Here is a 25,209-nt window from a genome sequence, read left to right as displayed (position 1 = left end):
GACATGAAGAATAGTAAAGGGGTTCCAATACATCTTCATTTCCATATCAAGGAAGACTGCTTACTGCTCAATGACCCAGCCTTCTCAGCTGAAAGCCCTACACAAATCACAGGATTTGAGAGTCAAACTGGACTTGTGTACCATCAGTAGCAGAGATTCTATAGGCCCAGTTAGACTCTCAAAAACACCTGGGCAACCCAACCCTACTGCTTTCAGAGGATTTGAACAGGCATAACTGATTTGATTATGTAATTCTAATCTGGACATGAATTAGAATCCACCAGAGGCAAGAGTTCCGCTATATAAAAAGGGGCTTTTTCACAATTTTTTTTTTTTTTTGGGGGGGGGGGAGGAGGAGGAAGAGGTTGGGGGACAGGGAAGCCGCACTTGAGGGTTGAATTGCTAGCTTTATTAGGATGCTTCTGTCTGGTTTCCCTGTTAGGAGGCACTAGCAGATATTATTCCTGTTGAGCACTGCTAGATCTTTGTATCCTTGACTTGATAAATACAAAGGTCAGAACTAACCATTAGGGCACCAGCCTGGCAGATGTGCCATGTACGACTATTCTAAGGGCTGCCTAAATTCAGCTGCTGTTCAACTTGCCAAACTTTGCCCAAGGGCTTTGTGAGCAATGTGGCCATATCCAAATATGGGGAAACACCCCTAACTTCTCATGATTGCAGGGAAGACTAGCAGGTGTGCCCTGGGCCGGATAGGTGATATACACTCAAATGCCATTTTACCACTCTTGTTTTAACTGCAATTCTACCAGCTTCACTGCAAGTAGTAAGTTAGGAAGTGTCTCCACACAGAGGTTCATAGAAAGAGAAGCAGAGATCGTTAGCATCAGAAGAAAAAGTTTAGCCTTACCATTCTCAGCCATCACCTGAAGGACATCAATATTTAGAAACAGGTCTAGAGTATGTCAAAAAAATCCTGCTACCTCTAAATTTAGAGAAGAGCTACAGTTTCACATGCATGCACAGCTAATGCAGAGGAAGCAGCTCTGAAATGTTGTCTGCACCATGAGTGGGACTAGGCTGCAGAGACCAAGGATGCAGAGGATTTAATTTGGAGCCAAGGTACTTACCCAATGTCATCACGGTAGACTCGAGAGATTAGAACCTCTCCTTTGTGATTATAAATGAACAAGCCTCCGATCATGATGGAACCTTAGTCTTCTCTTTCCATGTTGCTTAAGACCTGAGAAGACAGAGGGAATATTAGGCTTTTTGTATGGCAATAAGTGATGTCACTGGACAGCATTAGAGACTTTTCTCAGCACTAAATTCTATCAGCTGGGAGATGAGCAGGAATGACTCGTGTATATAGAGTCAGTCACTGGAAAGAGGAGAGTTAGAGTTCTGACAGGTTTGTATTAAGGTGCTAAATCTCTACATGAAGTTGCTACATCCCACCTATTCAAGCCTGTATCACCTTAAAGATTCTACCAATTAGAACCTGGTGGAAACATTAGACAAGCTCTGATGCTGCTACTCAATTATCAATTTACCAGGCTATAAGCCAAGCCCCAGTTATTTAGGAAAGTGAACACTCATGTCACCCTGAAACACCAGCTTTGTGGCTCAGTCACTCTGGGACCTGTGCATATACTCTTGCTGACAGCACCACAAGCAATCTTGCATTGCTGTTCTGTGAAGGTTAAGAGGGCATTGGGACATGATTCTTACACCCTAAGATCTAAGAAGTTTGAGGTGGTTAAAAAAAGTGTCTTATTTGGGAACTCCAAGACTGCTTTTAACTGGCTGTCATGATTTTCATCTCAAGCAGACCTCCCCGATTCCCAATGCAGTTATAGCTAAGAGGAGAGTTTATTCACTCTAAGTTCACGTACGGGTGCACATTTTGTAACTTGACTAAGCTAAGCCTGAAAAGATGAACTTCCCAGTTAAGGCACTAGTGGCACGGAATGACCTGAACAGTTAAAGCTCCTTGCTGCTGACATGATGTTACCACTTGGTACTGCACGGAATCCTGGGGCGCTCTGAGGATTTTCCCTCTTACAATCAATCACATTATGCTCAGAGCTCTAGACATAGTAACTGCATAAACTGAGACATTCAAGGTGGTTAGTTTGACTTGACAAGCTAAGCATCTTTTTATTTAGACGTCTCTAGCCCAAGGGTTTTAAAGGAAGCTTAGAAGTGCGACTGCTGCCTTACACTTGGTGGTGTCTGCCCATCTTCAGAAATGGCCAGTCTGAAACAACAACAGAGACCTGCTCTACAATTATGTTAGATCAGTCTAGCTATGTCATTCAGGGCTGTAAAAATTGTGTCCTGAGCACCATAATTAGGTCAACCTAACTGCAGGTGTAATGTGGCTAAGTCAAAAGAATTCTTCTGTAGACCTAGTTACTGCCTCAGAGATGGATTAACTACATCAATGGAAAAACCCCTAAAGTAGATGCTTCGTACATCAACAAAAGCGGCACAGCTGCAGTAGGGTACTCTCCCCCCCCCCCCCAATTACTAATTCATAGATTCCAAGGCCAGAAAGGACTATTGTGATCATCTAGTCTATGGCCTGTGTTTCACAGGAGGTCAGAATTTTCCACCAAAAAAATTCCTGAAGCATCTCTTCAAAAAAATCCAGTCTTGTTTTAAAAATTGCAGTGATGGAGAATCTTCCATGATCTTTGTAAGTTGTTCCAGTGTTGTTCCATTTACTTCCAGTCTGAATTTGTCTAGCATTGACTTCCAGCCATTGTATTGTATTGTACCTTTCTCTGCTAGACTGAAGAGCCTATTAAATATTTGTTACCCATGTAGGTACTTGACTGATTAAGTCACCCCCCTTAACCTTCTTTGTTAAGATAGATTCAAGGAGCTCACTCATTATAAATCATGTTTTCTAATCCTTGAATTATTCTTGTGGGCCTTTGCCCCCTCTCCAGTTTATCAACTCTTTCTTGAATTGGCAACACCAGGACTGAACAGTATTCCAGTCACACTACTGCCAAATACTGAGATAAAAATCTGCTCCTACTTGAAATTCTCCTGTTTATGCATCTAAGGATTGTATTAGCCCTTTTGGCCACAATGTTGCACTGGTAGCTCATGTTTAGCTGATTATCCACCACAACCCACTTTTAAGACACTTCCTAGTAAAGGTACTCATGTCCTGCTATTTCACCAGAACACAATGCACATGCTTGCCTGTAGCTACAGACAAGTACCGGGTGCCTGTATTACAACATCTAGTATTTCTAGACAGGAATAAAGTGTTTCATTGTATTGGAGGCTCAAAGCATTTATTTTATTGGAGTTCGTTTATCTTGACTCAAATCTCTCATTTCAGGCACAGAGTCCACAGACAATAGAAATATCACTCTAACGTGACTTAATTTTTTACTGTAGAAAAGCCCACTACCTTACAGCAGTATAGGTACTGCATTATGCTGCATTGTCTTCCAAGGAATGGTCTGTCTTCCTACGTCTGTACAAAACCTACCATGCATTTTGGGTGCTAGAATAGTACCTGTTGACCAAGTACACTAAATAAGTATAGGAAACCAATGACCCATATCTACAGATCTTTAATCACGTTACTACTTCTCATCACAAGTCTAACGAAGATCCCTAAAATGCACAATCAACATTACTAAAGCTTCATAAGCTAAGAACGTAATAATGGCCATACTGGGGTCAGACTAATAGTCCATCTAGCCAAGTATCCGGTCTTCTGACACTGGCAATGCCAGAGGCTTCAAAGGGAAAGAACAGAACAGGGCAATTACTGAGTGAACCATCTCCTGTCATCCAGTCCCAGCATCTGGTAGGAAGGGACACCCAGAGCATGGGGCTGCATCCCTGACCACTTTGGCTAATAGACATTGATGGACCAATCCTCCATGAACTTATCTAGTTCTTTTTTTAACCTTGTTAGATTTTTGGCCTTCACAACATCCCAACAACGACTAATATAGCTTATTTTGCTCAGAAATATGTATAAAGGTATTATACTGGCAAAAGCACTTTTGCTTCCATAAGATGAATCTATGAGCGAACTCCTTCCAGTATACGCTAGGCCTAAGTACCACTGGAACCCCGCTGTTGATTATAAATGTCATCAGTTTTTACCCACTACATTTACCTCTAACAGAAAGAGGAGCTACTGTACAGCACCTTGCTCACCACAAACCAATAATAATGCAATGTAAGATCAGACAGATTTGATGACATCAGGAAAACTAAGAATGGTGGAGAACCTACCAAGCCAAACTCAGGTACTGTAGAATTCTACTCCTTAAGCTAATGACACACTATGTTAAAAGAGATCTGCAGCTGCAGGCCACAGCCTTCATCCTTATCAAAGCGTCCACCTTACACTCCAGGTACAATCGTGCATTGGATGAAAGCTCAGCAAGAGTGAGTTAGGTGACCCTAGACTCTACCCTGCATTTGCTGGTGACACTTCAAGTCTTCAAACTATTTGTTCTTTAAGAAAACTGATCAACCAAAACAGCCGAGATTAGCTATTTGCCAGTGAATCCTAAATGTGTTCTTACTGGCCTCACAGCTACTAAGAAGTTACCAGACTGCAGACAAGTGAGTTTGTCTATCTATAAAAGACAGCTAGCTGCTTTAACAGATCCAGTTTCTACAATGCAATTGTTTGCCCTCTTTATTCAATCAGCTCCTTCAAGTCATAGTATTTAGCCTAACAGCTGCTCTTGTGGCTTAGTCCAGAAAGGAGTACTGAAAAGATGATAGCAGACAGGACCCTCACAAACAGTCAAAAGAAGGTCGACATGCCAGCATTTCACAGCTCTACACTTTGTTAACCAATGGCCACATGCTGTTCTTCCCACCCATCCCAAATAAGTAAAGGGTAGCAAGAGTCAGCAAATGCAAGGCGATATTGAACAAGAAGGGAAATTGAACTATTCTGTCCCTTGCTTACCTCAAGGAGGTCAGGAACAGAGGAGGTCTAGAGAGGACAAGCACAATTGGAAGCATGACAAGACTTTCATGAAGACTGTATAAGATAGCTAATGCTATCGAGTCATGTATTATTTATGTTCAAAGGAATACTCAACAATTTCTAAAAGTGTTGACTTTTTTAATGAGGAAACATTTACTCAATGCAGTTTTAGCCTGGGGAACTAACTGCCACACAATCTCATTTGAGGGGAAAAGTTGAGCAGATTTCTAGAAGGATTAGGCATTCTTTTGGAATAAAAGACTATTCCATTCCATTTATTCCAAGTCATAAACACATCATGTTTAAAGGCATTAACTATTAAGAAATTTTCCCTACGGGCATGCTATTCTTATATACTTTTCACTATGGGATTACTTGCAAACCCCTGAAAGCTCAAGTGACACAGGTTACTGGATTTAATGGGTTAGCAGTCTGATCTGGTATGGAAGTTACTTGTTTTTAACACATGCCTTTATAGACTAGCAGGGTACTGATAGTGTTGTAGTGATAATACTTAGTACATTGCATATTCAAGGTGTGTACAATCAAGCTTCAGCCTCAAGCAGCAAGGTGGTAGGGGAGATGAATGACTCAAGGACACATTAAGTCAGTAAACACCCTGGCTTTTTTATTCCTGTGCTATGTTCACTAGCTCATGATCTAACTTGGCTATTAACAGAATATTATTCTGTCCATTAGTGTGTCTCAGTGGGCAGCTACAAAGCCATCAGTAGGCTAAATGCAGCACATTTTGAAATACAGTCTTTGGACGGTACAGTATCCACAGGCCCCATGTCTTTAGCAAGGCAAGCGTGCCCTGCCTACTGGGATGTAGAGTCTCTCTAAGATATACCATTCAGAAGATTAACATTTTCAGTTAGCACTGGGATACCTATGCATTAGTACTGTTAGCCATGGTCAAGTTAGGACGTTTATGTACAGTTTCTCATGACACCTTGTAGCTCAGATTCACAGCTCCAGAATATGAAGTCAGAGGTGTTTGGATACACTAGGATAAACCTTTTGCAACATGCTGGCAAGATTAGTCCAATTGCTATTAATTTGGCCAGTGCTGCTTGTTACCTATTCCATGTACTTTCATTGTTACTTAATACGCTATCAAGAGAAGACAAGACAGTGTTGTGTTTTATAATAAAGACTTTGAACGTAGAGCAGACAAAGCAAAGTTTCTCCTTCCTCTTAAAAACACTGATTCAGTGGATTATAAAGAAGTTTGTAGATGCTTATGTCATTTGCTCAAAGACAGATCATGCAAAACAGCTCTCTCCACATCTCATGTCAGAAGTCTCTCCCCATCCTCCCTTCAAGAAGATGCCTAGAAAGCACATCCCAGCCTAAAAAATAATCTCCCTGGTAGGAATTTAATGCTATTTAAGATTATTAGACTATTTTTAGCTTGCCAAAGGAAACATACCTGTTTTGGTGAGCATCAGGACCACAGACAACATAGCAAACATCACTCTATAATACAAGGCAAGGGTTCTTGACAATGTTAAATACAAATCACACCCTCCCAGAAGATTGCCAAAAGATAAGTAACAAACTACAGTCAGTCATGTAATTTTCTGACCAGCACCTTTGTTTGGCTGAAAAATTCACATTGACGGTCTTAGGTTCTTGTCTCTGTACAGTGAAACAACTCTTCCAGTTAGTAAGAAGCCTAGATACTTATAAGCTAGTCATTTTAGTCTAAATGTCAGTGGCCTTCTCAATACTAGAGAAACTAGGACCCACAACCCAGCACCAATGCAGCTATACTGATGACAGCAATAGTGAAGGCTGTAGCATAGACAAGTTTTAGGAAGTTCTGCCACCATGTTATCAAACACTACACAAAGCTGTTTGGTAGATTATAGATCCTAGTTTTCCATGACTCTTTTATGGCTCCATTACCACTAGGTAGGAGTGCCTTGCAATCTTTAATATATTTAACCTCAACACCCCTGCAAGTTAGGGAAGCATTACTATCTCTGTTTTACAGAAGAGGAAACAAGGAGGAGACTATGTGACTTGCCCAAGGTGAGGAAGTCTGTGGCATAGCAGGAAATTGAACCCAGATCACCTGTGTCCCAGGCTAGTGAGTTAACTACTGGACAATCCTGCCTAGAACCATGGGATGTGTCTGCACAAAAGTAAAAGCTTAAAAAAAACTTTCATGCCTTTTCCCCTAAGGACAAAGGTATGAGAGTAGTTCCTCCCCCTTGCAGATTCTTTTTAAGACCTGCGATAGAAAGCACAAACAGCCTATAGTGGTTAAGAAATGCAAGGGATACAGTTCAGTTAATTTAAATATGGATACATTTGGTGACTCACAGCTGTTGGAATCAGGAGGCCACAAAATGAAAATCCAAAATGGAGCTGGAGTGAGCTGCTATGCACAAAGCAGAATGACTCAGTCAGAATGAGCAATCCTGTTACTGGGAAACAATCAGCCTTGAGTGACTAATGTTCTGTTCTTCTCTTTACACTTTCAGCCTTTTCAAGGTTGTTTGGCCAATGCAGGACCGTATACTGCCTCAGATTAGCACCCGAGAGAGGTGAAAAGTAAAGCTCAAGATGTGAGCCATTAAACAACCTACAATATAAGTTATTTATCATGAAGAATCTTGAAGCCAAGGCCAGATGGGCTTTAAACTCCATCAGAAGCAGACTAGGAGACCTTTAACCTGAAGAAAAGAAGAGTTTGTGAAAATGCAGTTCTTATCTGCTACTGTGACTACAGTTACCGCTGTGGTGTGTGACAAGCCTGAACCTACTACTGCTTTTTCTGTAAAGATGTTACAATCCCAGGTACAGTACAGATGTGTTTATTCTAGTCTTCAAAAGGTACTATGACAATAGGCTCCATCTGAAGGGACACTTAAGGCCTGGTCTACACTTGAAATTTAGATTGACCTAGCTAGGTCACTTGGGTGCGAAAAAATTCACACATTCAAGCCCCACAGTTAAGCTGACCTCACCCCAGACCTCACAGCTAGGTTGATGGAAGAATTATTTTATCAACCTACCTACTGATATACAGGAAGATGGATCACCTACAAACAGAAAAACTCCTTCTGTTGATGTTGGAAAGCACCTATACTACGATCACTACAGCAGCATAACTGCATCACTGCCACTACAGCGTTCACAGGGTGTAGACAGCCTTACTCTGTTAGATCACAGGAGTTTTGGGGGTCAGTTACATGTCAGTTTCCCTACAGCAATACCAGGTTAATAGGAACCAGACCTTTCTCAAACCTAACCCATGGTTTGAAATTTACTATCCCTTGTAGTTAACAGCAAGTTATGTGGCAGAGATACTCCAACGAATCCCTCTACAATTAAATACAGCTACCCCCAACAGTGAACACAGCGTGCAGGGAAGTGCTGGAATTCAAAAAGGGAAACACAAAGGAATGTTCTTAGTCCATCATATCTACTTATTGCAGATTGTTAAAGCCAGAAAGGACACTAGACTAGATCTAACTTCCTCTTTAACACAGACAAGAGAATTTAATCTGATTACACCTGTATTAAGCCTAATAATAGGAGACTGACTAAAGCAACTTCCAGTAAGACAATCTTGATTTGATGACCTCAAGAGAGGGAAATCCACCACTTCCATTGGTAATTTATTAGCTGTTGCACCACCCTTACTGAAACTTTCGTAGGGGTCATTGCCAGCTCCAGAGGGCAGGGGTGGGGTGTATCTTAGCTTTGTATTCCTGTTTGAGTTTTTAGTTTAGCTACTCTCCACATTCTGGAAAAGCACAAGGCCCCACCGGACAACCTTAACCCTCGAGCATTTGGGGCATTTAATTTCCTTGTTTTTAAAAAATAATCTCAGCATGCCCTATGCTCACTGCTCCCCTGCCTCCCCCCACTGCTTTTGGCTCCTTCTTGGCCATCTACCACAGATGGCACTGGTGTGTTTTAGCCCCTTCACAATCTTGTCATCTGTCTCTACTTGCCTAGCACAGCCTGGTTCTTTTTCCTCAGCCCTCCTCACCACTGACTGGCAGGAGTGGATATGGGACCTGAGGAGCAGATGCAAGAACTGTAGAGAGATTAGCATAGTCAGTGGGAACAGAGACTAGCCACCTGAATACAAACCCACCTCACTCCCTGTACTCAGGTAGTCAGCCTGTGCCACGATACACGCTAACTGGAGTAGAACTAGACTGTGTCTGGCCATTCGGGCTGTGAGGCACATTCCCAGCTGCAGCACAGACATACCTTCAGGGCATGTCTACACTACAGGGGCTACAGCAGCATCGCAGCTATGCCACTGTAACTCTGTAGCACAGATACATCCTACAGCCACAGAAGGAGCTTTTTCATTGCTGTAGGACCTCAACCTACTCAAGCAGCAGTAGCCTTCTTCCATCAACCTAGCTGCATCAACACTGGGGATTAGGTTGACATAGCTATGGGGCTCAGATATGTAGCTTTCACACCACACATGCCACAGTTGTGTAAGACCAAGCCTCAGAGTCCCCTCCCCACAGCTGAGCCTCATGTATTGGGAAGAAGCTCTACACAACCATCTGCAGCATAGGCAGATCAGAGAGGTTTGAAGTGACCCATTCATTTCATTGAGATGTCTGAACAGAACACCCAGAGGAGAAAAATACAGACCAACAATGGCTCAGCTCATACATGGGGGTCCCAGCCCTCCCCAAGGCTACAGGTCAATGTCTGTCCTACTCCCTCCTTCCCACTGTGTGAAGCATGTCCCCCTCTGGCCCACAATCAGTGGCCTGACACAAAGCTGCAACTGGGAGGCATTTCTACACCACTACCCAGTCAGGCCAGGCCAAAGGGATCAGTGACTTCAAATGGGAAGGGAGATTGTGGGGCTGACAGGTACCCAACCCCAATCTCACTGCAACCCACTTGCTGCCTCCTATCCTACTCCTCTCCCCAACTTCCCTTATCCTGAAGGCACCCTACCCCACCTCTTATAGCAGAGTAAAAATTAAGACACCCATGCAGTTCACTAATTCCCTCCATTTCTCTAGAAAGAAACCAGCAGCTTTCAACATACTTCCAATTTCAGGCTCTAAACCCTAATCTCAGCAGTTTCCTGCCATTACATGAGTAAGAGGAAACATATCTGCAGAAGCTACAGGTTCAAAAGTTGCCAGAAGATATCTTTCTAAAGAGAAGAAACTGAGGAACTCAAGCATCATTAAGGCTGTTACTGTATCCTACTAACATTATGGAAACTACCATGAACTTTCCTAAAGCAAGTACACGTGTACACACGTGCACATGCTAGTCCTTACTATGAAGATATACCTCCACCAAAGGAGAATGATAGCAGGTAGCAGTAGATATCAAAGCAAATTGGCTCTTGTCTGATGTTGTAGGTGATCAGCGCAGCATTTGAAGCATGTTTTATCTGGCTGCCTTACTAACCAGCTGCCAGAAAAGAAGAGGTCAAGACTTGGTAGATGGACACAACACCCACCACATCGCTCTAGTGATCTTGTTGGTAGCGACAAAGCCATCTCCCTGTGCATCAGCCCCTTTGCGAAACAAGTTGGTAGTTTCAGTCTAGCTCCTAGCCACCATTAAGCAGACTGGCTGGATAAGGAATGAGGCACTCCCGGGGGGGGAGGGGAGGGGGCCCCACAGTATTGGGAAAGCTGGCACTGCCCCTTCCCAGGCTGTAACTACTCTGGCTAAGTAGTGCTCTGTCTCCATGGCTCTCAAGCCAATTCCTTTCCCCAGCACAAATGAAAATGCATGAAGGCTGAAGAGTAACTATTTTCCCCATTATACACGATAGTTACACAGCACTGCTTTTCACCAGCCATCACCTAATTTGGTTTGCTGTTCAACACCATTTTCTGTTTATTTAGTAGCCTATTAAATTGGTTTGAGCTGTGATTTCTAAGTAGTGAGTGAAGCTCCTGAACATTAATAAGCTTACCTGAGTAAGCAGCCTAAGACCCAGCAGCAGTTAGACCAGGACAGCCCCAGGAAGAATCCAGGAAAATGTTGCCTCTGAGTAGCAATATAGCAACAGGAATGAGTCACAAGCAACCCAAACTCCCAAAGAGGCAGGAATTCAGCATTGCATAAAGCAGATTGCTTCTGAAGCCCAGTACAAGTGTGAGAGGGGCTGAAAGAGGAAGAGGATTAATTCAAACAGATCTGACTTAAGCAAAAGGAGGTTGCATAGTAAGCCAATTACTGTCTGGTTGAGCTGGTATTATCAGATCAAACAATTCCACCCCAGAGCCTATGAAGCAAAAGACATAATACTAGCCAACTCAAGCACCCAAATTTTCCTTAGTGGACTACATCAGGTTCTTGCCAGAAGTCTATGACTGCACCTTGATTATGGTTAGGGAACAGAAAGCGGCTGCCCTTACTTCAATATAGAGGGAGTGTAAAATACACACAAAAGTACTCAACCCCTTTTAAATATGGAGGCCTAAACCCAGCCAGAGATAATTACAAAATAAAGGTGAAAACCACTGTAGTTTTAAAGACAACACCCTGGTTTTAAGCCCAGCTCAACAAGTCCTCAGAGCAGGAAGGCAGGGGAAAAAAAAAAAAAAAAAAGTACTGGGATTCCTATCAGAGGCTCTTCCTAGATCTCACTTGAAGGTGCCATGTTTCATATTAGTCTGAGGATAGCAAGTGTCAGTTCGAAGCACTATTTCCAGGGATAAAGAGCTTTTTGCTTCTCTCTGCTCTAAACTACTGCCTGGAGATGTGGAAGATAGATTCTCAATATGCTTCCCTTCTTTTAGCCTCTGATTTTGAACTTCCTTCCCCAAAATAGCTCCAGCTTCTCCCTCCACTGCTGCTCATAACTTCACACTGCTTGTTGGAAAACTTAACAGTTCAGTTTCATTGTTGCTTATGGGGCTCTCAACAGCAGCAATCAAGTCTTTCATTTCTCACTGCTGTTGCTTGACAAAGCTCTAAGGAGGAAGCGCAGGGAAGTTGTACCAACATCTCATAAAAATGCATTAATCTTCCAAGGTGGATGGAATGTAAAGGCTTGAAACTTGGGTTTAGGGTTTAAACAAGAGCTTGGACTGCAGAAAATTGAGGGTCTAGGCTCCCCGACTCACCAGGGAAAGCTTCCTATTACCATTGCTAAGTGAACAAATGTATTTTGAGTCCTGGGCCCCAGCATGCTTTTAGATTAATACTTTTAGATTAACTGCCCTCCTGCTGGGATCAAGATGAAATGCTGCTTATTGGGACCTGTAATCTGCATTAAAAGTTGAAGGAAGCTGCAGACTGTACGGAACAAGTCTCTATGATGCATTTGGCACCATGAACTATCCTTTGTTCATCTTTAGACTGAGACTTGGTCTACACTGCTGGCAAATGTCAGCAGCAGTCGACAGGAGACACAAGCTACTCTACATAGCTTGCATATATCTCCCATCGACTTTCTAACTTCTACTTATCACGGCAGCCCACTACGCTGCACCAACTGGAAATGCCCTCCAGTTGATGCAGCATTACTCTTTTTGCTGGGGTGGATTAACGCTGTCAACTTCTGGATCGATTGAACGGCAGTGGAGACCCGCTCAATCTGGCAGCACCGACAGCACTGCCATCAATGTAGACATACTCTAAGACAGAAGAGATGTTTTCCTTCATTACACCACCAATGCACATTTCCAGTCATTTACTTCTCAACTCCCATGCCACAAGCCATCCATAACCCCAGGGGTCCATTATCTTTTATGAGAGAGAAACACTAAATGTGCCATACGGAGCAACCCTGGGCATAGAGATCTCCTTCAAAAAGATGTCTCCCCAACCTCCCTGAAAGGAAACTTTGAAAAACTGTGGCTCCAAGAAACTAACAGTGCTGAGGTACTAATTACCAGCGATAGAGCCCTTACAACACAAGAGAAATGACGCTACCCTTACCAAAGCAAAAAAAGTTAGAGAAAGGGCAGTTTGGTAACATCACACCAGATGAGAGACCAGACTGCTAACAAAGCTTGCAGGGACAAGTATTGTTGCTCCTGCTAACTGATCAGAATGGCACCAGCTGTACTTCTAAAGGAGCCCAAGTAAACCTTTTCTAATAAGAGGCTGGGGCTTGGTCTACACTTAAAACTTATGCTGGCATAGCTATGTCAGTCAGGCATGTGAAAAAATCCACACACCCCATCAACACAGCTATACCAACAAAACCTCCAGAGTAGATGCATCTATGTTGACAGAAGAGGGCTTCTTTCTGATAGCATAGCTAATGTCATTTGGGTAGGTGGCATTCCTACAGCAGCAGAAAAACTCCTGTTGGTGTATGCTACATTAGGGACCTATGCCAGCATAGCTATGCCAACAGACTCCTCAGTGTAAACATAGCCTGTAACTACAAAGAATGTGCACTCAATAAGGAAGGCCCCTTAAAATCCCAGACCTCTGGATTGCACAAGGCATTCAGGTTTGCCTATCTGGAAAGTTTCCAGGTTCTGATTTTGGGTAGCTCAAGGGTAAAGTTTAACAGCAGTCTGTGGTGCAGAGGCGAGAAGAGTGGTGATAAAAAAGCCTACAGCTTAAAATAGGGGAAAAAAAAGATCAGAGAAGATTAGCTTCCTAGTGGGGAGAGAAGCTAACTGCATTGCCTGATAGACACTGGGTTTCCTGCAACCACAGAGAATCCAAAAGCCCAGAGAAAGGAAACAGGAATGCAGTGGAAGAGCTGTGAGATAAGGGCCTCATTTTAAATCTCAGAACACAACAGTTTACAGTTCCCAGAGCTACATAATGCCTCAGCCCAGTCGGCTTTACAGAAAAAGAAGCTGCAAACCATGATCCAGCTAATTCACGCTTACATCAATAAAGCAGATAATTTTTTTGGGGGGTGGGGAGGGAGGGGAAAGGGGAGAAGGTACTCCTGATCTGCTTTGAGGCCCTTGCTCAGTTTAACCTGTCATGTCAGATTACACCACACAACCTTCAAGAAAGATCTACATATCCTGACAAGTCCCATTTCACTCAAGGACTTTCAGCTGCATAATGAATGCTAAACTGACTCAAAATAGTTTGTTGTCAGGACAGGTGTTTCAGATGGATCACCAATAACCAGCTGGGGCCCCACAGCAACACTGCCTTAGCATCTGAAGAGATGCTTCAAGTAGATTCTGTTCTCACCTAGTAATGAGGCAATGCGCATTCTGCGGAGCAGACTACAGATGTTAGCATTTAGCTCTCAATATCTATCTCCATTATCTGTGACTTACCACTATACCCTTCTGAGGTAGCACACAGGAGCTGTTCAACAGCTGCCCAGCAGCCCTACACAAGAGGAAAGGAAGAATTCTACCCAACAGGAACTGCAGGAGGTTTTTAGGGAGCCTGACTAGAACGTATGCAGGATGCACAAGTTAACAGCCCACCTGCAAAAGGAAAAGTGGCTTGCATAACACAGCCAAGGGTCAGGAGATCACAGTAACCCCAGGAGCCTGGTTTTCTCTCCTCTGTTGAGCAGGCCACCTCTTCCAGCACCCAATGCCACAGGGGAGCAGTGGGTCTACAGGGACACAGGAGGAAAGCCTCCATCACCACTTCCTGCAGCGCTTGGGTTTGCCTGGTTTTCCACCCGAGTGCGGACCCAGCCAGCACGTTGGTCAGTCCAACCGCAAAGCACCTGTAGCTCCAAGCCAGGCTCCCACCCAGCCCGAGCCCAGCAGGGAGGTGTTCTTCCTTGGAGTGTCACCGGGTCAGGGATGAGCCGAGTAAGGAGCCAGCTGACTTCCTCACCGAACACACCCAGACAGGGCAGAGGAGAGGAGAGGGTCTCTGCCTCCCTTCACCAGCTCCCAGATACAGGGGTGTCCGCCCGCCCCCAGACACCGGGGGGAGCTGTACGGGCCGAGCCCAGCCCCCACCCAGGCCATGCCGAGCCGGGCCCCGCCCCAGGACAGCGGGGAAGGGGAAAGCTCGCTGTTCCGGCCCGGCCCGGCCCCCGGGGCAGCGCCTCCGCTGTGACCCGCGGCCCCAGGGAAGAGGCCCCCGCCCTAGCAGGGTGGGAGGTCGCTCCCTGCCCGGGCCCCTGAGGCAGCGGGTTGCCGCACAGAGAGGCCCGGGGCGGGGGAGGCCCCACCCCCCCAGAACGGAGCCGCCGCCCGGCCTCACCTGCCACTGCTGCCTCCGCTCGCGCTCCCACCGTATTTCTCTCCGCCCCGTCTTCAAGATGGCGGCTACTCCCCCTCCCCAAGGCGCCCCCCCATCACTGCAGAGCTGCCGCCTCTGCGCATGCTCAACCCACGCCCAGCAGCCTCCGCGCATGCGCCTCTAGGAGGGGGGGCCAAAGGAAAGGGCGCGCAGATTGGGGAGACGAATACTTCATGTCCCAGTATGCATCGCGACAGCTTGATCTCCGCAACGTCAGAGGACTCTCGAATCACGTTGGCGCACTGCATACTGGGATTTGTAGTCTCTCCGACCAGGCCGCCGCTTTGGGAACGGTGGGCCTCAAGATGTGGAGTGTTGCATGCTGGGGCTTGTAGTCCCTGAGGATGGACGGAGCCCGTGAGCTGAGTTCGAGTCCGAAGTTGGGGATAAAAAGCTCCGCAAATCCAGAGGGTGGGGCTGGGAGAGATTGGGAGCAGGGTGACCACATGGCCCTATTTTATAGGGACAGTCCCGCTATTTGGGGCATTTGTCTTATATAGATGCCTATAACCCACCCACATCCTGTCCCAATTTTTCACACTTGCTATCTTGTCACCCTAGTGGGGAGACACCCCATTATCCCTGCAGCCAGAGGCAGGGGCTGGTGGGCCCCACCAGCAATTCTGGCCCCCAGTGAGCAGTGGGGTGGGGCAGCAGGGTCCACACAGTGATGCTTCTTGTACTGTGGGTGTCTCCAAGGGACCAGGGTAGGGAAGTTCCATGGCCGCAGGCACTTTGAACGCTGCTCACAAGTTTATAGGATCCCTCCCAGCCAAAGCCCTTTAAACACTTGCACCTGTCTGGCAGCTAGAAGTCTCATCATTTCTTCTTCACCCTGGGAAACTGAGGCACAGATGGGCAAAGTAACTTACCCCGCTTCACCTTCCCCACCACACATTCAATAGTCAAGTCAGGACCCAAAAATCATAAAATTAGCTTTACACTTGTGAGTTTAAAGGGGTTCTTTTTATTTGCCTTCTCTTATGTTTTGGGGCACACGTTTAGGCTTTGGTCTGCACCCACGAAGGCTTTAAAAATAAAGTAAGCTGAGATTCTCCTACAATCACTTGTCTCCAGAAGCTGGGGCTTCAAGTTAAATACCAGCTATTGCAAGAGTCGGCAACACTCCTCATTTCTTTGTCACTCTTTTGCCTAATTTGTCCAATCTATAGCCTGGAAAAAGACTTAAAATGTCAAAAGGGACCAATTCAACTCCAGCCTGGTGAAAGGAGGGTATGGGTGCCATATTTGCAATAGGACACATTCTCTTCTATAATGTTGTTACGGGTAAAGGTATAAAAGGCAGGAGATCAGGCTGAGCTGGAACCAACAGGAAGGAGGAAACAGGTGGCGGTGGGAGGTGTTAGAGGTCAGGTCTTGCAGCTATACCTATACTATACTCAGCAAGGTGCTTCTAGCATAGACACAGCACATACTGACAAAACTGCTCTGTTGGCAGCCATTTATTTCTATCCCTCTCTGCGCCAAATAAGCCATCCCAGCAAAAGCAGAGATTGGCTGGTACAATCGCTTCTAGCCCAGCGGCTTGTGCTAGCCCAGGCCTGCCTGACAGCTATGCTGTCTGAGGGGCCAGAGTTGCTACTGAAACCCATTTACTGCCATGCAGATGTGTGTGAGAGGATTACTTGCCCATCCCGTTCAATTCTACAATAGTTGCATTAGTGTCCCTCTATTTAAGACCAGCATAAGGCAAAAATAGATCAAGCACCACCGTTTATAAGTCTCAGTTCAGAGAGATATCAGGGCTCCTTTTTCCTAGATGACTTCCCTCAGCGTACACCTTCAAAAAATATACCGGCTCTCTGTGGGTTGGGCCCCAGAGAGTGTGAGAGTCTCATTCTACTAGAGGAGCAGCCGCCGCACACGACTGAGGCACTGTTCACCAGCCAGAGCTGAAAATAGCTGGGAAGAACTGCTCAGGAGATGAACGGGGTCAAGCCAGGGAAGCCTGCTGCAGGCCAGACACAGCAGCCCAAGACACAGAAGGACAGAAGAGGAACAAAGACACCAGGAGCCAGGATTCCAATAAAACTATGTTTATAAATAAAAACAAGGAAATTGGTTTTGTTTTTATAAAATCCAGTGGCCAGCGGGAGGAGCCAGGCCAGGATAGACAGCAGGGTCGGATGGTAGGGCAGCATGAGTTGGGAGGATGGCAGACAGGGTGGGAAAGTGAGCTGTGGATGAGTTGGTGCCATGGTAAGGGTGACAGGAGGATGGCAGACTGGGCAGGACAGTGGATATTAGATGAGCTGGCACCAGAGTAGATATGAAGGGTTATGCGCAGTAGTGGCATGGTAGGGAGCTAGGGAAATGGTGAACTGTAGAAGAGTTGGTGCCACGACAAAGGGGCAGGAGGATGGCACACAGGGCAAGCTGGCTGGTGCTGGGATGGCAGACAGGACAGAATAGGGGCAGGAGATGAGTTGGTACCAGACATAAGATATATTTCACCTTCTAAGAATAATAAAAACCACAAGTCCGAGCAAGTCCAAGGAATTTACATTGGTGCAGAGGAAGCTGTTGCAGGCAGTAAGAGGACCTGGGGGGAAAGGGGAAGACTGTGGCAAAGCTCACCCTTGGCCGTGGTGGAGCTTAGCGTACCATGTACAGCCTCGTGCACAATTCGTGCCCACTAGCCAGTTACCCAAGATAGCCGGTCACTCCAGCATCAGGCAGGAGGAGCAGGGCTCCAGGAGGCTGAGGGATTAAAAAAGGGAACTTCTCTCTAATAGCTAGACTGACTGCAGTCCTCTGGAGGGACAGGGCCCAGGCCCTGCATACATGCCCCAGGCACGGGATGCTGTGCTATACACAGAAGGAGGCAGCGTCTCCTTAGAGAGGGACTGGCACAGCATGGCCATGTCTGTTATTCTCCAGTCTCCTTAGAGCTTGGTCCTTCCCCGCCCCTCCCTTGTCCAGGGAGAGGACGAGGACAAGACGCCAGCACAACAGAGGGAGGCAGACCACTGCCCAGGGGCCAGCAAATGCAGGAGAACTTTCCCCAGTGTGGGGGAACAAAATGGCAACACCACAGTTGCCCCGTTCTCAGTTTCTCACCTGCTCCTCTCGCTCTGATTAGGCCTACTAGCTTCTACACCGTGATCTGCTGCTGAGCACCAGTGCAGGAGAGCACAACCAGTAGCTGAAGCCTCCAGCCACACACAGCAGGCCAGGATGGAGCATGCCCTGTGGCCACGAAATGGGTAGTCAGGCCCATGGTCATGCAGGAAATGGGAGTGGCAAGGAGGGGCTGCCTAGACTCCAAAGACCCGTTTTCAGAGCTAGACACCTACACTTGCCCAGAGCGGCAGGTGCAAATGGAATCCCTGCATTCAGCCAAATCTACACCGTGCAGCTCCGGGCAGGGGCAGGTGCAGAGTGGATGGCAGGTATTTCAGTAATTTCAGTTTCCTGAGGCTGGCCTGTACCTCCTATGGGAATTACTGACCCAACAGCATTGATTCAAAAACAGAGTCTCATTAGTGTATTGCCTCCGAGCCCACGTGAGGCCCTACCACAAGGGTGGAGTGGGCTTAACAGCCCCTGGCCCAAGCCTGAGCACACTGGGATGTGGGAATGGGAAGTGACACCCCCCCACAGCTGGGGCCTCACCTTCTTCCCTCCCCAGAGGCACTGAAGCCCTGGAGCATTCATGCCATTGGCCAGGAGGTGGCTACATTTATTGAGCTAAACACACACAAGGCTGGAGCTGGGCCCTGCTCCCCTCTCAGGGCTGTGGAGGGATCAGGGGGTGTCTTCAGCTAATGGGAAAGACGCCATCTTCAGCACCGTACGTGCCCAGCGCCCTTGGGGCTTCGTGTCCTCCTCTGCTGGGCCAAGCCGCCATGCCATGCTCCAGCTCTCACCCCTGCGGGTGGCAAGCTCAGAGGAAGTCAAACACCCCGTAATTCTTTGCTGCTTGACAGAAGAAACACAAAAGGGTGAAAAGAAAGAGGAGACATTTAGGGTGGAAGGAGTGAGGTGGCGGCGGCAGCTACACACGGGCGAGCAGCACAGGCACAAGGATGGATGCGAGTTAATGGGGTTAGAGATGGGGGTTAGGGGCTTGCACACGCAGCAGCAACTTGCGTCTGCACACACGAGTCCGGAGATGGGCTGGGCCAGGCGGGGCTAAGCAAGTCCTGCCGGTCCCCCCTTCCACGCCACGGGAGCAGGGATTAAAATCAAGGTTTAGTTCAGTTTATTTTTTCCCTTTTTTAGTTATCAAGACAAAAAACAAAAAAAAAAAAACAAAGTGAAGCCAGGACTGTTCCTAGAAGACAAACCGACGAGGGCAGCAGACAGACAGGGGGATGGGTGCTTCACATTACATCCACAAAGAACTCACTGGGATTGCCCATGGCCATTCGGAAGGACTGTCTACTGGCCGTCAGTTCAGGGGGCACAGAGGCCAGGTCACGGCCTGGCGGGGCCCCTGGGGGCCCCATGGCGGAAGGTGGTGGAGGCATCAGCAGCATGGGCGGGCTGTAGAGGGGTGGCAGGCCAGGCGGCCCGTACGACTGCTGGCTGTGGTGGCTGCGGATGCTGTGAGCCAGGGAGTGCTGGCTGCGCTGGCTGGCTGGCACCGAGCGCTCACTGGCCGCCCGCTCCCGCCGCATACTGCTCCGGGTGGTGTGGTCCGACTCGCTGCCACTGCCGCCTGACTTGGGCTCGCCGGCCTTCGGGTCTCTGTCCTTTCTCCTCTCACTGCCGCTGCGGTTTGAACCGCTGCTCCGACTCCCTGCGAGAAGCCCACAGCAAGGTTAGGGAATGGCCCTGCCGCTGCACCCCCAGCACACATCCCCAGCTGACAAGGCGGCGGGAAGGAGAGACTGCAATAAAGGAGACTCCCCTAGGACAAACCGCAGAGAGGAACCAGCCAGACCCCAGCCAGGAAGGGCAGAAGCAGCCAAAGCAGGGACTCTCGGTCATCCAGAGATCTTCCTACAGTGTGCACTGGACTTTCCCTGCCGTGCTGATTGACTGTTCGCTCCAACTCTCCCTCCCGCACAGTCTCTTCACCTCAACTTCACACCTGCCCCCTCACCCTTGGTGTCCTCCTCGCCTCTTTTCTCTTCAAAGTCCCCCTCCCTTCCCTTTTCTTTCCATTTCGCTGATACCCTCTGAACTAACCGCCCCCCCACAAATAAACCAAGACTAAAACTTAAAAAAAAAGTCAGAACTAACGTGCCATTTGCTCCCATCACATTGTTCACTAAGTGTGTGTTCTACCCCTTTCTCCACCCTGTGTCTGTCTGGTCTACCTAGATTGTATGATATTCAGGGCTGGGACTCGCTGCTACTCTGTGTCTGTACAGGCCTAGCCTCGGTCTTGGTTGGTCCTCGGGCAGTACCGTACTAAACATGAATAATGGCAGCTGTCTCAACCCCAGGACACGGCACCGCTGCAGCAAAGCCTCCTTTCAAGTTCTGCCTGCTCGAGGCTCTGTAACAGGAGGTATCATGCACTGGTTCCATCACGCCCAGGATCTTGCCTGTGGCAATAGCCCATACTTGATGTTTCAAAGCAACTCTATAATGCACATGGCCAACTGTGCTGTGTGCGTGCATGTGAGAGAGACAGAAAGGGAGACGTATTCCTCCTTCTAGGAGATGACCCAGATCTTGGCTTGCTCTCCAAAGGCGTTAAGGAAAACACCCCAAAGGCACATTTATGCTCCCCGCACTCATTTACCTTCACTGTGCTGGCTGCCTGCACTGCCCCCGCCATAGCTATAGCCTGGGTCAGGAAATCCTGGGTGGGGGTTGTATGGATGAGGTGGTGGATATTGATATGGGAAAGCCATGGGCCATGGTGCAGCTCCTGGGTGGGGGAGTGGAGCCAAAGTGTCCTGATCCGAGGCTCCGCTGGATCCATCATGATCATGGAGAGACAGGTTAGCCATGTCTGGAGAGAAGCAAACAGAGAACCTGGGTTAGTCCTGGAATGAAAACAGCCATATACAGTGGGGCATCTTTACCCCCATCCCTGCTGACAGATAATCAAGGGGTACCTGCAATAAGGGCGGAAGATTTCAGGGAGCAATGCTGGCCCCACACTGGGGGTTACAGCTATGGGGACCTGCTTGCCAGACACCAGCCCAGGCTGTGCTGAGGGTTACCTGTTCCCCACATGGCCACAGAGAAAAGATCAGTGCTCTGCTAGATAGTCAGAAACCAGCTCAGAAGTGAAAGGAGAACATCAGAGCTGGCCAGACATCCTTATGTCTGTCTGTCTGTCTCTCTCTCCCCCTTCCCTGCCCATCCCTCTCAGGTGAGCAGAGCCAGCCAGGTGTCCCTGAGTCTCTCCTCCCTGCCCATTCCTCCAAGGACAGCAGACACTCTGGGCACTGAGTCGAGCCAGCCCCACTCAGGGGATGAGGTTTGACTCCTCCCTGTCCTGCCCAGGGGAAAGGATTGTGCAGCACTGCTCCTCATTCCCCAGCTATGGCAGCAGGCGCGGGCCCGTGATATGGGCTGCATGGTTATAGTGAGAACTGGACAGTAATCTGGAAGGGGTTCAGGCCAGCAGTCTAGAGGTGGCAAACCACAGCAAGACTGTCCTGGGAGAGTTGGCAGAGCAGAGCGTCTCCTTTCAGCACCCCAGCTACCCCAAGAGTGCTAGAGCACAGGGGCCGTACTGCCACAGAGGTCTCCAAAGATGTAGTAGCACTGCTCTGAGAAGGTGATCTTGTTCACGGTGTGTCGGATGTAGCCAGCCTTCAGCAGGTTGCTGGCATACTTGCGGGATTCCCGCCGGTCTGTAAAGCCTTCCACATGGTGATAGAGCCAATCCACCACATCTGAACCTGTCACGAGATCAACCACACAGCATGGTTAAACACAGCGAGGGCAGGAAGGGCTGGCACTGGGGGCAGACAAGGGCAGCCTGAATTGGTTCCAGGGGTGAGGGACGGGAGCGGTCCATGGGTGAGGGAGGTGCAGGGACATTCCTAGGGGCAGCACAAAGCCACGGATTCTATTTGCTTTCCTAGCCCAGCCAACAGGATGAGCTAATGGCACATAATGGTGAAGGCTGCCAAATAGGATCCACTCACACAGGGAAAGCGCCTACCCACCCATGTGTCTCCCCCTCCATCCGCAGTCCCAGAGGCGGACGTGGCTGCCTCTTACCGATGAAGGCGTTGGGGATGGTGATCTTCAGCCACATGCGGTCACGCACCTCCAGGCCTGACTCCGGGGAAGCCATGGCTTTGACGATGGTGGCCATGTCGCTGTGGATGGACAGGTGAAAATCATCGAGGCCTGCGAGGCGGACGAAGGGAAGGTAGGCAGAGATGAGAGGGGACGGAAAAAGGTCATGGAGCCACATGGAGGTGTCACACACAAGGGGATGGACCAGGGAACAATACATCGCGGGCACACCCCATAACACTGAGGAACTGGCCAACACACTACAGCACCCACCAGCCTGGAGCTGCCTTTGAAATACCTAACAGCGGCCTACGTCTTATCAGCTTTCTTCCCTCGCAAAACCAAAAGTGTCTCTGGCCAGCAGCAGCTAAAGTTGGCAAGGTTAGGAAAGCTGCTATACATCAGACGCTGGCTTGGCTGGGAAATTCAACTGGCACTTGCCAGCAGCCTACGGTAGCTTTGCCAGAAAGGCCCGTTTCCCTAGCTCAGGGAAGGGCCAGTGCCATGCCCTGGATCTGGTCAGGTTCATAGCACCATCTACTGGTGGCACCAACTACTTTCAGCAAGCCCCAAAATACAACTAAACAATTCCCCTGACTGAGGGACTCCCGTGCCAGGGCGCCTCTGCTCCTGGCAGCTCTACCTGGTACTCCGTCTGCCTGGGCCTGCAACAGGAGCCAGCCTGCTTTCTATAACTCTCCTCACTCAGCTGAACTCTTTCAGCCTTTATAGGAATCAGGTGCCCATCAGGCGATCACCTTACCTTTTGCAAACTACCCAGAACTGGATGGGGCCTATGGGACCTCAGAACAGGGCTGGCTGGCGGGCCACAGGCCCCTAGCCCTGAGAGCGCAGACTCCCTGTTACAGCTACCTTTGAATGACTTGCCTGTAGCTGACAGGCCCAGCCTCGATCTCTCTCCCTCCCAGGCATCACTGGTCTCTGAGCAGAGAACTAATTCAAGGCACAGCCTCAGGCACGCCCAGCAGGGCATTTCTTCCTGGCCCCACACACTCTTCCCCAAGGCATTCCTTGTGTGGCTGATGTCACCTCCCCTCCACCTAGCATCTTCTCCTCCTGCTTCCTCCCTTTGTCCGGCACTCAGTGCTGCTGCGCCTTTCTAACCACCCGGATAGTCACGCACTGGAACGGGCTGCCAAGGGAGGTTTTGGAATCCCTGTCGCTGGAGGTTTTTAAGAACAGGCTGGACGATCAGTCATCCGTCAGGGATGGTCTGGGTTACTTGGTCCTGCCTCAGCGGGGGGGGAATGTCCCTGCAAGGTGCCTTCCAGCTCTATTTTTCTATCTCACTCAGACTGGGCCCAGCCTCTCCTGTTGTCCTTGTCTGGAAAGCAGGAAAACGGACATGAATTTGCCCAGCCAAAGCTTGTACTTGTCCTGGGCTTCTGGGCAAGAGTTCTTTTCGTAGCCTTCACCAGCACCACCCCCAGCTGCCTGCCTGCAGAGATCTTCCCACCCCAGCCACGCTCTCCTGGTCCTGGCCTGGAGAAAGCTCCTGTTCCTCCAGTCCCCACTTCCTGCTGGTAGGGAATTTCCCTTGGTCCCTGGATCCCCCTTCCCTAGCCCCACCCCAGACCTCTGATTTCTGCCCGTGCAGATGTATTGCTCCTGTCAGGCTGGGGTGCCAGCAGGCACAGCGCAGGTGACTGGAAGCCGTGCAGTGGGAGGAACACACAGGCACAGGGACTTACGTTCGGTCTCTGGGATGGAGCTGGTGATGGAGGAGCTGGTGGAAGTGATTGTGCTCATGGATGGGCTCATACCGTACGCCGGGTAGGTGCCAGTCATCGCTGCCGTGTGGGAAACCCAGGCTGCCGGGTCGATGGGTCGGATGGGCTCCCCTAGAGTGAATGCAGACCCAATCAGATGCTGCCTGAGAATCAGTCCCTCATCAAACCCACCTCTAGGGGGCGACCTGGGCAGCCCCTTCCTTCCCCAGCATCAGCCAGGACTCACCCGGATCGGAGCATGGAGAGTCTGGCCCAGCCCAGATCCGCTGGGGAGCAACTGGGAGAGAAAAAAAAGAGAGGGAGGGTCAGCAAGAGGGGCACAGAGGGAGAGAGTCCCCCCATGGCTCAGTGGCAGCAATCTTGGGGGTGTTTCTCCTTCCTCTGGAGCTCCGATCAGGTGACCCCCCCACCCTGGCTAGGTGGGCATGTCCCAGGCATGATGTGGGGGAGGAGGGTGGGCAGTGGGGGACTTCAGCTCTCCGAGCTGCGGGGCACAAGGAGAGGGAGACTGCAGTGCTCATAGGTCTGCACTTGAGCTCATAGCAGGGGGGTGCAACCCCCAAGAGTCCCACATTCAGTCTCAGAGTTCAGCAAACAGACAGGAAAAAACCAAACAAGTAGGTGCCCATGGCGAGGCTCTCACATGGGATGGGCACCAGCATTAAGGGCGAGTCGGCAATCCACTTACTCCTGGGTAACGAGAAGCAGCCCCTGGGGCTGGGGTCCCAGCACTTGGCAACAGTCAGGGTGATTGGCCTGCATCAGAAACACAAGAGGTTTTGCAGCTTGCGCGCAGTCCAGCATGCAATGCAGCCAGGCTGCTCTGATCAAGATGCTGGCCCTCAGTCTCCGAAAGCTGCTCCATCAGAGGCAGGTTAGGTACCGGTCTGTGGCTTCTGGCAGGCTGCCAGTGCAGATCCCTCACGCTGGGGCTCAGCCCCACCCATGTGGCACAGACAGTAACAAAGAGGGCAGTGGGACCTGCAGGAGCATTCAGCAAACCCAGCCTAGGTACAAAGGAGGGGCTTGGGGCAGGGGATCAGTGCTGGGACACCTGGTCCATGGCCTGGCCATGGAGACTCTCCCAGCTCCAAATCTTGCTTTGGGCTCTTTCAAGGTTATTCATATAAAACCCAGGAGTCAGAGTGATACTAAAAAGGA

General features: G+C 48.8%; 2 protein-coding genes across 4 annotated transcripts in view; both read right to left on the bottom strand.

Annotated features, from left to right (window-relative positions):
* AP2M1 (adaptor related protein complex 2 subunit mu 1) overlaps positions 1–15,192 on the bottom strand; it is a 35,379-nt gene extending 20,187 nt beyond the window's left edge. The window contains exons 1-2 of the mRNA XM_067536662.1: positions 15,080–15,192; positions 1,092–1,204 (exon numbers count right to left, since the gene is read on the bottom strand). Coding sequence (XP_067392763.1) covers positions 1,092–1,165 — 74 coding nt within the window. The 5' untranslated portion in view covers positions 1,166–1,204; positions 15,080–15,192. The remainder of the gene's footprint in view (positions 1–1,091; positions 1,205–15,079) is intronic.
* A 2,655-nt stretch (positions 15,193–17,847) lies between these two features.
* The window catches only part of DVL3 (dishevelled segment polarity protein 3), a 40,496-nt gene continuing 33,134 nt past the window's right edge, over positions 17,848–25,209 (bottom strand). For 2 of the 3 annotated variants that reach the window (XM_067536456.1, XM_067536458.1), the window contains exons 10-16: positions 24,737–24,804; positions 24,275–24,325; positions 24,010–24,159; positions 22,277–22,408; positions 21,784–21,951; positions 20,838–21,050; positions 17,848–19,883 (exon numbers count right to left, since the gene is read on the bottom strand). In XM_067536456.1, the coding sequence (XP_067392557.1) occupies positions 19,465–19,883; positions 20,838–21,050; positions 21,784–21,951; positions 22,277–22,408; positions 24,010–24,159; positions 24,275–24,325; positions 24,737–24,804 (1,201 nt within the window). In that variant the 3' untranslated portion in view covers positions 17,848–19,464. The remainder of the gene's footprint in view (positions 19,884–20,837; positions 21,051–21,783; positions 21,952–22,276; positions 22,409–24,009; positions 24,160–24,274; positions 24,326–24,736; positions 24,805–25,209) is intronic. The other variant, XM_067536457.1, reaches the window with a different exon arrangement.

Source organism: Emydura macquarii, unplaced genomic scaffold (genome assembly GCF_026122565.2).
Source record: "Emydura macquarii macquarii isolate MOO-44397 ecotype Brisbane River unplaced genomic scaffold, CSIRO-AGI_Emac_v2 contig_3603, whole genome shotgun sequence".
Classification (NCBI taxonomy): domain Eukaryota; kingdom Metazoa; phylum Chordata; order Testudines; family Chelidae; genus Emydura; species Emydura macquarii.
Note: the sequence above shows the minus strand (reverse complement) of the source record. Positions and strands in the feature narration are given on the sequence as shown.